General features: G+C 42.6%; 1 protein-coding gene across 4 annotated transcripts in view; it reads left to right on the top strand.

The window, feature by feature from the left end:
- LOC125106816 (cationic amino acid transporter 3-like) overlaps positions 1–8,204 on the top strand; it is a 48,571-nt gene extending 40,367 nt beyond the window's left edge. For 2 of the 4 annotated variants that reach the window (XM_047741423.1, XM_047741422.1), the window contains exon 2: positions 6,109–8,204. In XM_047741423.1, the coding sequence (XP_047597379.1) occupies positions 6,145–7,908 (1,764 nt within the window). In that variant the 5' untranslated portion in view covers positions 6,109–6,144 and the 3' untranslated portion in view covers positions 7,909–8,204. Of the gene's footprint in view, positions 1–3,426; positions 3,488–5,958 lie in introns of those variants that run through there. The other 2 variants (XM_047741421.1, XM_047741420.1) reach the window with 2 other exon arrangements.
- The last annotated feature ends 8,098 nt before the right edge of the window (positions 8,205–16,302 follow it).

Here is a 16,302-nt window from a genome sequence, read left to right as displayed (position 1 = left end):
AACAACACCAGGAAAAGCACAGGAAAATGAAGCCATGTTCAGAGCACACTGAGCAGGCTGCGTAGCTTGAGCCTCGGTGGTGTGAGGGGACAACAGAACATGCCCATGTGGACTGGAGCCAGAGCTTTCCTCTGAGCACAAAGCACTTTGCTTTGAACCCACCACCCATGCTGAAAAACCCTGGGGCCTGTTCTTCTACTTGGCCATGTCTATATTCTTGGACTTTAAAGTTTCTCTACTGTTGTCTGCTTTGGTCTACCTGCTCAGAAAGTACACAGCTGAGAGCCACGTGTCCTGGGTTCTCATCCTGTTTTCTCACCACTAACTAGCAATGTGACCTTGAGCAAACCATTCAGTTCCTTCCATGCTCTGCTTATTTGTCTGTAATGGGAGAGGTCACAACTGATCATTTCTCAAGTTCCATTTCCTTGAAAAAATCTAGGATTGCCTCTGGTTCTTCTGCCCTGTTAGTCTCTCAACTAGGTCTCCTTACTGCACACAATCTGAACCTGCATCCTGTCCACTTTTCACTACAACCCATAGTTGGAGCTGTAGGGGTCCAATAAATAACATCCCATCTCCCTCTCCTGTGTATGGAACCTATTGTAACCATGACATAGAGACAGACGATTAAACCATCAGCTGTAGATCTGCAGCCTACTTGGTTTGGTAGTCAGTCTTGCATTAGACAAACATATTCCTCATCACAGTCATGCTGAGCAACCTTTGCCTTCCATCACAGGAGAGAGCCTGCTCTTATTAGATTTTCTTGTGTATCAGCAGGTTGGAATGTGTGTGTACTGTGGGCAAGTTGATTCTGAATGAAAAAAGAAAACCAACAAAAACTGGAAGGCACTGAGCAGAGCATGCTCACTGCTATCTCCTCAACTCACAATCAAGTCCCAGTGAGAGGGGTGGTGGTGGAGAGAGGCCAGGAATAGTACCCTGCTCAGTGGTGCTCAAACTCCAACAGGTGCCACCTCACTTGGAGGGCTTGGGAAAACACAGGTTGCTGGGCCCCACCCCAGCATCTGGGATTCAGCAGGTCAGGATGGGGCCCAGAACTTACACTTCTAACAAGTTCCCATGTGATGCTGATACTGCTGGACCAGGGACCACACACTGAAAAACAAAGCTCCAGCTGAAGGCGTTAACGATGTAAAGATGGAGTGAGGGAAATAAGGGTGCATTTTTATTGTCTAGAAACTTCAAGAAGGATGAAAGTATTTATACACTTTGGGATCAGAAAGGAGATGTGCTTGGATACAGAGGGCTTGTATAATCTCTAGAGATGTTACATTTAAAGTCTACTTTTCTGAAACTTTGAGAACTTGAAAATAATTATTGAACACCCTCATTAACTGTTCTCTCAAGTCTCAAACTTCTAGCAAAGCAACTGATATCCAAATTATCTTTGAAGCTCTTTAGGGAGGAGAGGGAAGCGAGGGGGAACTGGGGGCATTATGGAATTCATATAAGCTGCTTCATGTTCCCTGCCCCTTCTCTGCATTTCTGTAAGCACCTCCCCTGTGCCAAGCACCTCCTTTGGGAGAGACTGTTTCCTAATTGAACCAAGATTCACAGACCCAGGGCCCTCATTAGAAAATGTCCTCAGGAAATGTTCTTGAAATAGATGATGAGGCATGTTCTAGTCTCTTGTTTATACCTCTGTTTGGCCCTTTCACTCTTTCTAGAATTAAAAGAAAAATTAAAAAATCTCTAGGAATCTTAAGATATAGTAGTCAATCAATACATCTCTATATATTCATTCTCTCTGTCCCAAATGCCACATATAGTTGCTTAGTATAATTATGAGCAGATCCTTATACTGGGGAGTGAGGGTTGAAAGTGGGGGTGTGGAATTTAGAAGGAGGAGTAAGTACGTAGATCTTGGCCCTGCCCTCTGGATGCTTTTGGACTGTAAAGGAATATAAGTGGTACACAAGGACACCAAGAGCTGAAAATCAGTCTCAGCTGACCATCAGGAGGGCCTATAATGCTGACAGGAAGGTGAGAAAGGTTGGAGATGGGGGATCAGTAAGGATGGCTTAAGAAAGTCTTCCTAGATGTGGAGGGAAGGTCATATAATAGGGCTGAGAGGAGCTAGAAGGTCAAGACTGGACAGAAGGAGTGAGGAGGGTGTCCCTGGCAGGGCAGGTGACTCACCCAACCCACAGACTCATCCCAGGAAGGGTACGTCAGGATGTGAGGAGCTGAGTTAGGGAGGAAGTGATAGGCCTGAGGGTAGGGGGAGAATTACAGCAGGGCTCTGACAGCTGGTGTGTTTTATTATCCCCTTCATCCTTATCTCTGTTCTCATTCACCCTCCTCACTGGAGATAGTTATTTTAGTGTATTTAACAAACATTTTTCTGGTCCATGTTCTCTATGTGTAGTTATTGTCTTCCTTTCAACAAACACAGTGCCATCTCTGTCAGGCACAGGTGCAGATGGGGGGACTACAGACAGGAGCAAAACAGAAAAAAAAATCCTTCTTTCATGGATCTTACATGCTTATGGAGTGAGACAAATCATGAGCAAATAAATAAGTAAAACATATTGTGCCTTAAATAGTGACAGGTGCTGTGGAAAAATGAAGGCTAGAGAGACGAGGTCTGTTGTCTGTGGTTAGGAGCAGATTGCAGTTGTATGTGGGGTGATTCAGGAAGGCCGTGATACAGACATGTTATTTCACCAAATGCAGTGAAGGGAGCCGCCATGTGGATATTTGGGACAGAAGTGGTGCAGTTATAGGGACAGCAAATACAAAGGCCCTGAGGTAGGGCTTTGTCTGATATATTAGGAGGCCGAATGGTTAGGAGGCCAGTGACTACAGAGAAATGAGTGGGATGAGAGAAACAGAAGGCTGAGCAGTCACTGAGTCAGTGACAAATCCTATAGGACTTTGTAGGTCACTGAAAATACAGACCTTGGTTTCTATTCTAAATTAAAAGAGAGACCAATGGAAGGTTTTGAGCACAAGAAAAGCATGACATTTTAAACAGGTATACGTGTATCCTTGACAAATACACAGCATTTGGGGGCTGTTTTTAAAATGTACATAGATGGCATTGTGCTAGACACATCACACTGCTTTTACTTTGGCTACCTAACTTGGTCTCTGAGATCTACCCAAGTTGTTCTCTGTAAAGGTACTTTATCAACTCTGACTGCTGTGTATATTTCATTGTGCACACACGGCACATTTTACTTATGTATTATTCTAGGTACAGAGGCTGGCACAGCTCCCACTTCCTGCCACCACAAACAGTCCTGTGATGAACATGGTCACATGGGCCCCTTATGGACTCAGGAGAGAGTTTCCTGGGGGTGTGCCCCTTGGAGGGAGAGAGATTGTGGGTTGAGAGGGAGTGTGAGTTCTTAATTCCACTGGGATTGTGCTTCAGGATGGTGCCCCCATGACACTCCACCAACAGTGTGTGATGGTTTGTGTCTCCTCACTGAATTCTCATGCTGATCCAGCAACGGTCAGGTGAGGTCCCTTGCGGATGAGGAGACAGAGGCTTAGAGAGAGCAAGCAGATTCCCTGAGTTAATGTAGTTACGAGAAAGGGCAAGGGCTCACATGCAGAATTTCTGACATAATGGTCATTGCTCTTACCTCTATAGTAACCAGCACTGCCTCTCCCAGGAATAAGATGAGCCATCCACAGGCGAACAGATTATTATTATTATTGTTACTACAACTACTATTACTACTATTATTGCATTTTTTGATATTTGGTTTATTAATTCCCTAAGCTTAGGACCCCCATGTGTTTAACACCAGGGGATGATGCTAGAGAAACAAGCCTATGTCAGATGATGAAGGAAGGAGAGTGCGGAACCACTGAAGGGTTTAGAGCCTGGGGGTGGATGGAGGATGATTCAATCACATTTATAGCGTAAGCTTCCATGAGCTAAGAATTGACTCTCCTTTTCTATCTTAAGTGAATTGGGAAATCATAACGCTGGAACTAGTGAGTGGCAAATAAGGAGTCTAGATGGATTTGCAGTCAGTTTCCTTTCAACAATGTAAAGAGAAGATTTTATAATTATTTTCTTGGTTTTTTTTTAATTTTTGAAATTTAAATTCTACTTAGTTAACATATGTGGTAATATTGATTATTGATTTCAGTAGTAGAATTTAGTGATTCATTACTTATATATAACACCCAGTTCTCACCACAAGTGTCCTCCTTAATACCCATTACCCTTTTAGCCCATACCCATCCGCTTCCCTCCATCAGCCCACGGTGTATTCTGTATAAGACTTTTCAATTTTGACTTGATCTTTCTGTCTTTAAAAACTTCTCCAGGGTCACCTGGGTGGCTCAGTGGGTTAAGCTCTGCCTTGGGCTCAGGTCATGATCTCAGGGTCCTGGAATCGAGCCCTGCATCTGGCTCCCTGCTCAGCGGGGAGCCTGCTTCCCCCTCTCTCTCCGCCTGCCTCTCTGCCTACTTGTGATTTCTCTGTCAAATAAATAAATAAAATCTTTAAAAAAAAAAAAAAAAGAAAACTTTTGCCAACATCTCCTTAAATTCTCTCAAAACCAAAGCCTGAGCAGGGAGGACAGTGGGGACTGCCTCCCTTTGTTTTCTCTGTATTCTGAAGTTCTTTTCTAGGCATTGCTTTGAATTGTTCATCCAAAGACTTGATCTCCTCCTGGAAGTAGTCATTTGAATAGCAGCAGGGGAGGAGGGGGAAAGAAGAACCACATCCAGGGTTCATTCATAAAGAATATATATTTGATCTCTCTCTCTCTGCCTTCCTCTCCGTCTACTTGTGATCTCTGTCAAATAAATAAATAAAATCTTAAAAAAAAAAAAGAATATATATTTGACATAGTCACGCAATGTTTCAAGTGGGTCAAAAATAATTTCTTGTGAAAAATTAATAGGAAGTTAGAAATGTGTGTTTTAATACAAGCTCACAGAGCAAGGCATAACCTCCAAGTCCCTGGCAGCTGACATCACAGATTACACAGGGTGTGTGTGGAGCACTGTGTGGCCAGTGAGGAGACTGACTGCAGAAGTGGCCTCACCTTCTCTCCTGGAACACAGAGAAGCAGGAGAGAGAAGGAAATATTTAAGTTATGAGCCACTGAGTTAGGGGACTTATTTCTTTTCTCTCTACCCATCACACTGTGGACATAAAAACTGTAGTGAATCTTTCCTAGTTGCTTTAGGTGAGGTGTGTTGAATGTAGGAATTCACAAAACTAAATTCCTCGCTCCTCTCCCTTCTCAGTCATGGACCCTAGATTGGTTGCTGCCCCCATTTCTCCAGTGTTTCCTTCTCAGACAGCCTGGTCCTTTCCTTCTTACAGGTGGTTATGAAGGTCCTGCCCCTTTCCCCTTTGTCCTCTCTGTTCACTGCACCCCTGTGGGCCTAGGTGGTAAAGGGAAGGGGTGGACTGTACATTCTTGGCCATCTGCACAGCTAAATGGATGATGCAGAATGAAGAGAAAGGGAACAAAGTGCCAGCTGACCTTGGCTAGCTGATGTTGGAGCTACAGGTTTATGACTGGGGGTCCAAATTCACATTTTAATCTCAGATGATATTTTCAAGATGGGTTCTACTTGTGATGAGGCTGACCAGTCCGTGAATTAACCTGTCATGACTCACACTCAAACACTGCTCGCACATCCTATGTGAGAATTACTCTACAATAATTCATGACCTGTTGTCTTATGGCTTAATTAGTACATGACACTACATGAGTTAAATGAACCCAATTTGGAATATGTTCTGGTGTGTTAAAAAGCAGAATGTTGGGAACCATTGTCCTTTTTCCTGGAGGGAAAGCAATATTGATTTTTCTACTATGTCCTCTATGTTTCTATGATATTTGTATAAGTTTCTATGATATTTGTGCTGCATCAAGTGACATGGGACTTGTGAGCTTTAGTTGGTTGATGAGACACCATTTTCCAGTAAATATTTATTGTTTACTTAGGCATTATGGAGGGATAGCACATACAGAAAAAAAATATGAAGCAGCAGCTCTGAAGCCTGAGCAACAGAACTCAGCAGCCCCAACTCAACTCAGCTTAACTCAGCCTCATCGAACCTGATCTCAGACTCTCCACTCCTGGGCTTTCTACAGCTCTCTGATCCTAGAGTCCTCTTCATTCCAGCTACAATGCCATGTCAGGCACTTCGCAGAATTGGTCTAAAGCTGGTACGCAGACGAATGCTGGAGGAAGATGTGAATGAGATGGCCCCTGCCAGAAGACGGACCACTCTGGATTTAGTGACCCTGGGTGTGGGCTGCACAGTGGGAGTAGGTGTGTTTGTCCTGGCTGGGGAGGTGGCTAGAGATGTAGCAGGACCATCCATTGTGATCTGCTTGTTGGGAGCTAGCCTGTCTTCTGCGTTGGCTGGGCTGTGCTATGCAGAGTTTGGTGTTCAGGTTCCCTATGCTGGCTCTTCATATCTCTACACCTACGTCACGATGGGTGAAATCTGGGCTTTCATCACTGGCTGGAACCTCATTGTCTTCTTTGTTGCTCATACAGCCACTGTGGCTCGGGCTTGGACCTTAGCTTTTGACAATCTGCTTGGGAACCAGATCTCTCAGACCCTGCATGAGAGCATCTCACCAAATGTTCCCCAGCACCTGGGAGAAATTCTAGGCTTCATTGTTGTGGGCCTTATGTTGTTGCTGATGGAATTGCTGACTCTGAGGAATAGGTGGATTTTCCCGGTTTCCAAAGTGGTCACATTGGTGAAACTTTTGGCTCTCAGTTTTGTCATCATCTCAGGCTTCATTAAGGGAGACCTGAACAACTGGAAGCTCACAGAAGAGGACTATGTAAAGGCTGGACTCAATGACACCTCTCACTTGGGCCCTCTGGGCTGTGGAGGATTTGTGCCTTTTGGGTTCAGGGGGATTCTCCGTGGAGTAGCTACCTGTTTCTATGCATTTATTGGTTTTAGCATTATTATTACAAGAGTGGAAGAAGCCCAGAATCCTGAGCGTTCCATCCCCATGGGCATTGTGGTTTCACTGCTCATCTGCTTTTTGTTGTATTTTGGTGTCACTGCAGCACTAACACTTATGGTTCCTTACTACCAGCTTCGACCTGGGAGCACATTGCCAGAGATATTTCTCCATATTGGCTGGGCAACTGCCTACTATGCTGTAGCTTTTGTATTCCTCTGTAGTCTTTCTGTCAGTATCTTTGGCTTTATGTTCCCCATACGTAATCTGATATACATGATGGCACAGGATGGCCTCCTGTTCCCTGTCCTTGCCAGAATCCAAACCAGCACATACATGCCCAATGTGTCCACTGTAATCTTGGGCATCATCGTAGGAATCATGGCATTCTTCCTTGGACTCACTGATCTTCTGGATCTCATGTCAGTTGGGGCCCTGCTAGCTTACTCCCTGATGGCTCTTTGTGTTCTCATCCTCAGGTACCAGCCTGAGAGGAGAAATGGGGTAAAAAAAGCACAGGAGCAGGAAGAGAATGGACAGGCAGCAGAGAAGCTAACACTACAAGAATTGTTTTTTCCACGGAGCCCCACCCCCACTCCACTCTCTGGCTGGGTTGTCATTGTTTGCTCCTCACTACTTGTTCTGCTGCTGGCTCTCCTCTGCCTTGTGTTGGCCCACTGTCCAGGTCTGCTTTCCGGAGACCCAGTGCCGATCACAGTGGTTGTGCTGCTCCTGGTGCTCATCACTGGGATCACTGGGGTCATCTGGAGACAGCCACAGAGCTCTGCTCCCCTTCATTTTAAGGTCCCTGCTCTGCCTCTCCTCCCACTCCTGAGCATCTTTGTGAATGTTTATCTTATGATGCAGATGTCAGCTGGCACCTGGGCCCGATTTGGTGTCTGGATGCTGACTGGGTTTACTATCTACTTTGGCTACGGGATCCAGCACAGCTTGGTCCCTTAATCGTACTTTAGTTAGGACCAAAACTGTAGACTCAGCAGTGAACTTAGCAGTGGCAGTCTGTATTTGAGTTGACATCATCACACTTGAATGTAGTCTGGTCCCCTGCAATAATAGAGTACTTTTGGGCACATGGAAAGCTTGGCTTCCCATGGGTAGTTGGTGGGAGAACACTAATACAACTCTATTTATTATAAAATGAAGGATGTGTCTTTGCTCTTTCTCCTTTTTTCTGTCTACTTTCCAATTGTGTTTGTACTACATACTAGGTTTTGAAAGTTATTATTAAAAGAAACCAGGTGGTGGGTATTAGAGAGGACACGGATTGCATGGAGCACTGGGTGTGGTGCAAAAACAATGAATACTGTTATGCTGAAAATTTAAAAAAAAAAAAAAGAAACCAGAAAAAGTGTTTTTATTTTCTTTCGGTTTATATCCAGTAGGGAAATACTGGGTAATTGGTAGTTTTATTTTTAATTTTCTGAGGAAATTCCATAATGATTTCTATAATAGCAGCATCAATTTGCATTCCCACTGATGGTACCTGAGGGTTCATTTTTCTCTATATCCTCATCAACACTTGCTATTTCTTGCCCTTTTATTTTAGCCATTCTGTTGGGTGTAAAATGATATCTCAGTGTAGTTTTAAGATACATTCCCTGATGAATAATGATGTTGCCCATTTTTCATGTGTCTGTTACCCATCTGGTATATCTTCTCTGGAAAATGTTTATTCAAGCCTTCAATTCATTTACTGGATTGTTCGGGTTTTCTGGTGTTGACTTGTAGAAGTTCTGTATATACTTTGGATATTAACACCTCTTTAGATATATCAAGTGTTCTGTGGGTAACTTGATTCTGGATAAAAAAAGAAACTTAACAAAAAAGTGAAAGTGTCTGGGCATGCTCATGGCTGTCTCTTTAACTCATTAATTGAAGTCACAGTGAAGAGGGATGAGAAGAGAGAGGCCAGGAATAGTACACTGCTGAGTGGTGCTCAAACTTCAGCAGGTGCCACTTCATCCGTAGGGTTTGTTAAAACAGATCACTGGGCCCCACCCCAACCTTTGGAAATTAGTGGGTCAGGGTGGCCCCAATACTTGTAGTTCTAACAAGTTCACAGGCAGGGCTGATACCCCTGGTCCAGGGAACACGACTGAAAATGAAAGCTCCACTTGAAGGCCCTGATGATGCAAAGATTAAGTGAGGGAAACAAAGGTGCGCTTTGAACATTGACTTTCATTTAATGAGATATTTAGATTAAAATACCATCCATTAATCCTCTCCCAGTGGGGATATCAGAGTGAATCATTTCACAATGTATATGTATACCAAATCACCACAGTGTACTCATTAAGTAACTTATAATTTTCTATGTCAATTATACCTCAATAAAGCTGAATTTTAAATATGAAATACCAAAGCTATCTGTGTGTCTTTATTTTCTTTATGATTGTAAATCATAGGTTAGGAGTGTATCTTTTTTTTTAAGATTGTATTTATTTATTTGACAGTGAGAGATCACAAGTAGGCAGAGAGGCAGGCAGAGAGAAAGGGGGAAGCAGGCTCCCCACTGAGCAGAGAGTACTGATAAGACCCTGAGATCATGACCTGAGCCAAAGGACAGAGGCTTAACCCACTGAGCCACCCAGGTGCCCCAGGAGTGTATCTTGTTTACTGCTGAGAGCATCCAGCTGGGAGCTGGGCACATAATGAGCATTTAATAAATTCATGTTAAAATGAATTGAACCTTACACATTTCTTTGGTGCAGAAAATTCTCCTTTTAGGCTAGTGCTATGTTATTCCTTTAAGACTATCCTCTGGAAGACTTCTTTGACAAACAGCATTTCTCTCCTTTCAGAACAAAATCTAGAAGTGCCTCTAGACCTGTACTAAGCTATTACAAGTTTTGCCTTTATGTGGCTATGCCTGAATTCTGGTGATTATCCTGTCTCTTCCATCAGAATGGAGTCTTACTCCAAGCAAAGAGTAGATTCTTTCCTTCCTCTTGACCCAATATTAAGAACAGCGTTGTTCATTCAAAGAGCAACAGGAAAAATGCAGATCTGGAACAGGAAAATACCCGACACGACCTCCATTGGTCATGCTCCATCTCTTTCCATGGAATATGGGAAGGGGCCAGAAGTAGTGAAATGATGAAAGGCTGAACCTGCTCTCTCTGACCCCAGGGAATTCCTGAAGATGAGACTGGCTCCAGTGTGGGCACAACAGGCATCTTTTTTGATGCAGTCAATGGCTGGAACAGAGGGGCCAGTGTTTTTCTGTTGCATTTATGTATGGGACCTGCCCTGGGATAGAGGGCTAGGAAGCTACTTTTTTACTCACAGCATTTCTTATTTTCCCCACACGGGGTAGGTGACTCCAGGGAATCCTGGTGGAGGCAGGACCTCTCATATATTTACACACTCCTTTGGATGTTCCTTTGGTGCAAAAACCTTGTGAGAGCATTTAAGATATCTTGGTAAAAAAGAATGCATACCCCAAATGTGGTGGGAAATGGACTGACATAGGAGGAATTAATAACTGGATAGGAGTTAAGGCATCATTCCTTTGGAAGAAAAGGTATGAGTAGAAACGGAGAAAGAGGTATTAGTCTAGGGACACTTCCTGGAGGAAGACACTTATGGAGAAATTTGGGAAATAAAAAAGAGAAAGGTGAGCTGGAAGAGAAATGGGGCAGTCATTCTAGGCACATGGACCTTTAAGAGTCATGAAAGAATGAGACTCTTGTGAGGGATTTTTTTTTCCACATTTCAAGGGAATATGAGCCAGGTTTATATTGTGTATTGTGTCATGGAGTGAGATTCCTGAATCAGGAAGGAATGAGATAATTCTCATTGCCATCTGGAGGATAGACAGCAGAAGGATGTGGACAGATAGACTCTTCCTGCGAGACAGATGTAGCACCTGCTGTATCATCTAGATCCTTGCTCTAGTAGCATGGGTGTCACTTGGGAGCTTGTAGAAATGCAAAGTCTTAGACCCCAACCCAGACCTACGGAATCAGAATCTGCATTTTAGCAGGCTTCCAAGTAATTTGTATGTTCTTTCAGGTTTGAGAAGCATTGGCCTGAGGTGATCAGTGATAGGTGTCTGGTCTCAGAGGGACACTACAAAAGGTCTGAAAACTTTGGAACTGGGAGTACAAGAGGATGAGCCTAGGCTGGGGGACTTGAATTTGGGGAAGAGGGAGAGTGTAGTCATTGGCTTCCCTTTTGTCCTCAGGCCTCCCACACTGGTCACTATGGCAGGTTTTGGCACTCTGCCCACTTTGGGACAATGCCTGTTGTGCCCTCCCAGGAATCTACTTGGTCTTCAGAGGCTCCCCTGGCACAAGAATTGCATACGTAGGGACTGCTGCCCATTCTCGTACCTCTTCTTCATACGATGGCCTTAAAGGGACTAGGGAGGTCATCTTAGTCAGGTCCTGACTCAGGGTTGTACTGTCCCTTAGTCAAATGAGTGATAATATGATGACACTAATCAAGGAGGCTCTGGAGGTTGGGCGGATTGAAATGGGATTTTTTAAGTATCTGTCCTGGAAATTAGGATACTTTCATCTTTTGAAAACTGTATAAAGACACCAGACGACTACATGAGTGGTTATACCCTGACATGGCCCAAAATTAATGCTTTTTAAGAGATCTTTTGATGATTCTTAATGGTTTAATAACAAACTATATGAGACCTGTAATTCCAGAGACCTGCTGATAGGCAATGGAACAATGTTACCAGGTGGGCATTTGGGAGTTTTCTTACACTTTTGAGGGTTGATGTATCTCATCCCAAATCAGAATGAGTGATGAAGACAGGCCAATATTGAAGGAAAACAGACTGAGTTGAACATAAGGAAAAATATTCTGAGATTAGCAAGGTGATGGGGGATATGGCTGTCTCACTTGGATGTGTTATGCTTCAAATGGGCTCCTGCCCAGAACCAGCGAAATGGATAAAATGAACTCTCAAAATTGTTGTTGCCCCAAGAAATCTCCAGTCAACTTGTTAAGTGAAAAAGACTGGGGTGAGTGTGTGGTGTAGATAAGGTGGTGAGGCATGGGGATGATGAATGACAAAAGAAAAAAACATTTGAGCATTGAAATCTGCTAAAAATTGTAATCAGAAGAGGAAGAGTCAAGATGGCGGAGAAGTAGCAGGGTGAGACGACATCAGGTAGCAGATCAGCTAGATAGCTTACCCAAACCATTCCGAACACCTACAAATCCAATAGGAGACCAAAGAGAAGAAGAGAAACAATTCTAGAAACAGAAAATTGATCACTTTCTGAAAGGTAGGACTGGCAGAGAAGTGAATCCAAAGCGACGGGAAGATAGACCGCAGGGGGAGGGCCCAGCACCCGGCAAGCAGTGGAGCAATGGAGCACAGAATCAGGACTTTTAAAACTCTGCTCCAAAAAAAAAAAAAGTCTGCTCCACTGACGGACATTGCTCCGGAGGCTAAACCGGGGTGAAGCCCATGTGGGGACAGCGTGACCTCAGGTCCCACGGGGTCACAGAAGGATCAGGGTGTCTGAGTGTCACAGAGTTCTCAGGTATTAGTGCAGGGAAACCAGCTACAGAGACAGAGACAAGGAGTGAGCTCTCAACTCAGGGCTACCTTGAACCATAATCTGTGGCACAGGCCACTGCTCTGAGAGTGGGGTCCCCACAAGATCTGGGGAGACCCCCCTGGAAGAGCTCAGGGATCTGCAGGGTTCAGAGACTCCAGGTGGAGCTGTGTGCCAGAGACAGAGATGCTTGGTCACAGGCTGGGTGAGCTCGGAGTGCAGCCAGAGGCCAGGGAGATGGGAGTGGTTGAGCACTTTTCTCTGAGGGCACACTGAGGAGTGGGGCCGCGAGCTCTTGGCTCCTCCGGGCCAGAGATTGGGAGGTTGCCATTTTCATTCCTGTCCTCAGGAACTCTACGGAAAGCATTCAGGGAACAAAAGCTCCCAAAAGTGAACCCGAGCAAATTACTTAGCCTGGCCCCTGGTAAGGGTGGTGCAATACTACCTCAGACAAAATCACTTGAGAATCACTACAACAGGCCCCTCTCCCAGAAGATCAATAAGAAATCCAGCCAAGAACAAGTTCACTTACCAAGGAGAAAAGCAGAATTCCAGAGGAGGAGAAAGCAAAACATGGAATTCATGGCTTTCTCCCCATGATTCTTTAGTCTTGCAAAGTTAATTACTTTTTTATTTATTTTTTTAAAGATTTTATTTATTTATTTGACAGACAGATCACAAGTAGGCAGAGAGGCAGGCAGAGAGAAAGGAAGGGAAGCGGCTCCCCGCTGAGCAGAGAGCCCGATGTGAGGCTCGATCCCAGGACCCTGGGATCATGACCTGAGCCGAAGGCAGCGGCTTTAACCCACTGAGCCACCCAGGCGCCCCTAATTACTTTTTTAATTTAATATTTTTCTTCTACCAAATGTTTTTAACTTTTACTCTTTGCTCTTTTAATGTTTTTTAACTAGTTTATCTTAACAATACCTTTCATTTAAAAAATAATCTTTTTTGAACCTTCATTATTATAGTCATATTTTATCCTTCATTGTATCTGACTTTATTTTTTGTATACACATAGGGTTTTTTCTTCTAAAAAATTTGGGATACAACTTCTTCTAATAGATCAAAATACACCCTAAATCTAACATGGAGATCATTCTAGTCTCCAGGCTGAGCAAATTCTCTCCACCTTCTTTTTCTTTATTCTCCCAACCAACTTACCTTATCAACTCCTTTTTTAGAAATTTAAAAAAAAAAATTTCATCTCTATGGTCATATTCCATCCCTTCATTGTGTTTACCCTTATATACGTTTTTCTTTCTTTAAAATTTGGGAGGTAGTTTCTTCTAAGAGACCAAAATACTCCCAAAAGTAGTGGGTGACCCTGTTCTAGTCACCGGTCTAATATATATTTTTTTTTCTTTATTTGTTTTCTTTTTTTAATTTGTTTTTCTGAACTTCTTTTACCCCCTTACTCCCCCTCATGATTTGGGATCTCTTCTGATTTGGTGAAAGCACATTTTCCTGGGGTCTTTGCCACCCTTTTAGTATTTTATTTTCTCCTTCATATATTCTTATCTGGACAAAATGACAAGGTGGAAAAACTCACCATAAAAAAAAGAAAAAGAGGCAGTACTGAACGCTATGGACCTAATCAATATGGACATGGGTAATATGTCAGATCTAGAGTTCAGAATGACGATTCTCAAGGTTCTAGCCAGGCCATGAAAAAGGCATGGAAGATATTAGAGAAACCCTCTCGGGAGAAATAAAAGCCCTTTCTGGAGAAATAAAAGAAGTAAAATTTAGCCAAGTTGAAATCAAAAAAGTTATTAATGAGGTGCAATCAAAAATGGAGGCTCTCACTGCTAGGATAAATGAGGCAGAAGAAAGAATTAGTGATATAGAAGACCAAATAACAGAGAATAAAGAACCTGAGCAAAAGAGAGACAAACAACTACTGGACCATGATGGGAGAATTTAAGAGATAAGTGATACCATAAGACAAAACAACATTAGAATAATTGGGATTCCAGAAGAAGAGGAAACAGAGAGGGGAGCAGAAGATATATTGGAGAGAATTATTGTAGAGAATTTCCCTAATATGGCAAAGGGAACAAGCATCAAAATCCAGGAGGTGCAGAGAACCCCCCTCAAAATCAATAAGAATAGGTCCACACCCCATCATCTAATAGTAAAATTTACAAGTCTTAGTGACAAAGAAAAAATTCTGAAAGCAGCCCGGGAGAAGAAGTCTATAACATACAATGGTAAAAATATTAGATTGGCAGCAGACCTCCACAGAGACCTGGCAGGTCTAAAAGAACTGGCATGATATATTCAGAGCACTAAACGAGAAAAACATGCAGCCAAGAATACTATACCCAGCTAGGCTATCATTGAATTAGAAAGGGAGATAAAAAGCTTCCAGGACAAACAAAAACTGAAAGAATTTGCAAACACCAAACCAGCTCTACAGGAAATATTGAAAGAGGTCCTCTAAGCAAAGAGAGAGCCTAAAAGTTGTAGACCAGAAAGGAACAGACAATATACAGTAACAGCCACCTTACAGGCAATACAATGGCACTAAATTCGTATCTTTCAATAGTTACCCTGAATGTAAATGGGCTATATGTCCCAATCAAAAGACACAGGGTATCAGAATGGATAAAAAAACAAAACCCATCAATATGCTGCCTACAAGAAACTCATTTTAGACCCAAAGACACCTCCAGATTTAAAGTGAGGGGGTGGAAAATAAGTTACCATGCTAATGGACATCAAAAGAAAGCTGGGATGCCAATCCTTATATAAGATCAATTATATTTTAAGCCAAAGACTATAATAGGAGATTAGGAAGGACACTATATCATACTCAAAAAGAAGATCTAACAATTTTAAATATCTATGCCCCTAATGTGGGAGCAGCCAACTATATAAACCAGTTAATAACAAAATCAAAGAAACACATCAACAAGAATACAATAATGGTAGGGGACTTTAACACTCCTCTCACTTAAATGGACAGATCATCCAAGAAAAAGATCAATGAGGAAATAAAGGCCTTAAATGACACACTGGACTAGATGGACATCACAGATATATTGAGAACATTCCATCCCAAGCAACAGAATACACATTCTTCTCTAGTGCACATGAAACATTCTCCAGAATAGATCACATCCTGGGTCATAAATCAGGTCTCAACTGATATCAAAAGATTGGGATCATCCCCTGCATATTTTCAGACCACAATGCTCTGAAGCTAGAACTCAATCACAAGAGGAAATTTGGAAAGAACACAAATACATGGAGACTGAACAGCATCCTTCTAAAGAATGAATGGACCAACCAGGAAATTAAAGAAGAATTGAAAAAATTCATGTAAACAAATTATAATGAAAACACAGTGGTTCAAAATCTGTGGGACACAGCAAAGGCAGTCCTAAGAGGAAAATATAGAGTGATACAAGCCTTTCTCAAGAAACAAGAAAGGTCTCAAATACACAACCTAACCCTACACCTAAAGGAGCTGGAGAAAGAATAAAGAAACCGTAAACCCAGCAGGAGAAGAGAAATAATAAAGATCAGAGCAGAAATCAATGAAATAGAAACCAAAAAAACAATAGAACAAATCAACGAAACTAGGAGCTGGTTCTTTGAAAGAATTAATAGGATTGATAACTCACTGCCCAGACTTATCAAAAAGAAAAGATAAAGGACCCAAATAAATAAATTCATGAATGAAAGAGGAGAGATCACAACCGACACCTAAGAAATACAAACAATTATAAGAACATATTATGAGCAACTCTACGCCAACAAATTTGACAATCTGGAAGAAATGGATGCATTCCTAGAGACATAT

The sequence above is a fragment of the Lutra lutra genome, chromosome 8 (genome assembly GCF_902655055.1).
Source record: "Lutra lutra chromosome 8, mLutLut1.2, whole genome shotgun sequence".
NCBI classification, from domain to species: Eukaryota; Metazoa; Chordata; class Mammalia; order Carnivora; family Mustelidae; genus Lutra; species Lutra lutra.
The sequence above is the reverse complement of the archived record's forward strand: the minus strand, read 5'-3'. Positions and strand labels throughout refer to the sequence as shown.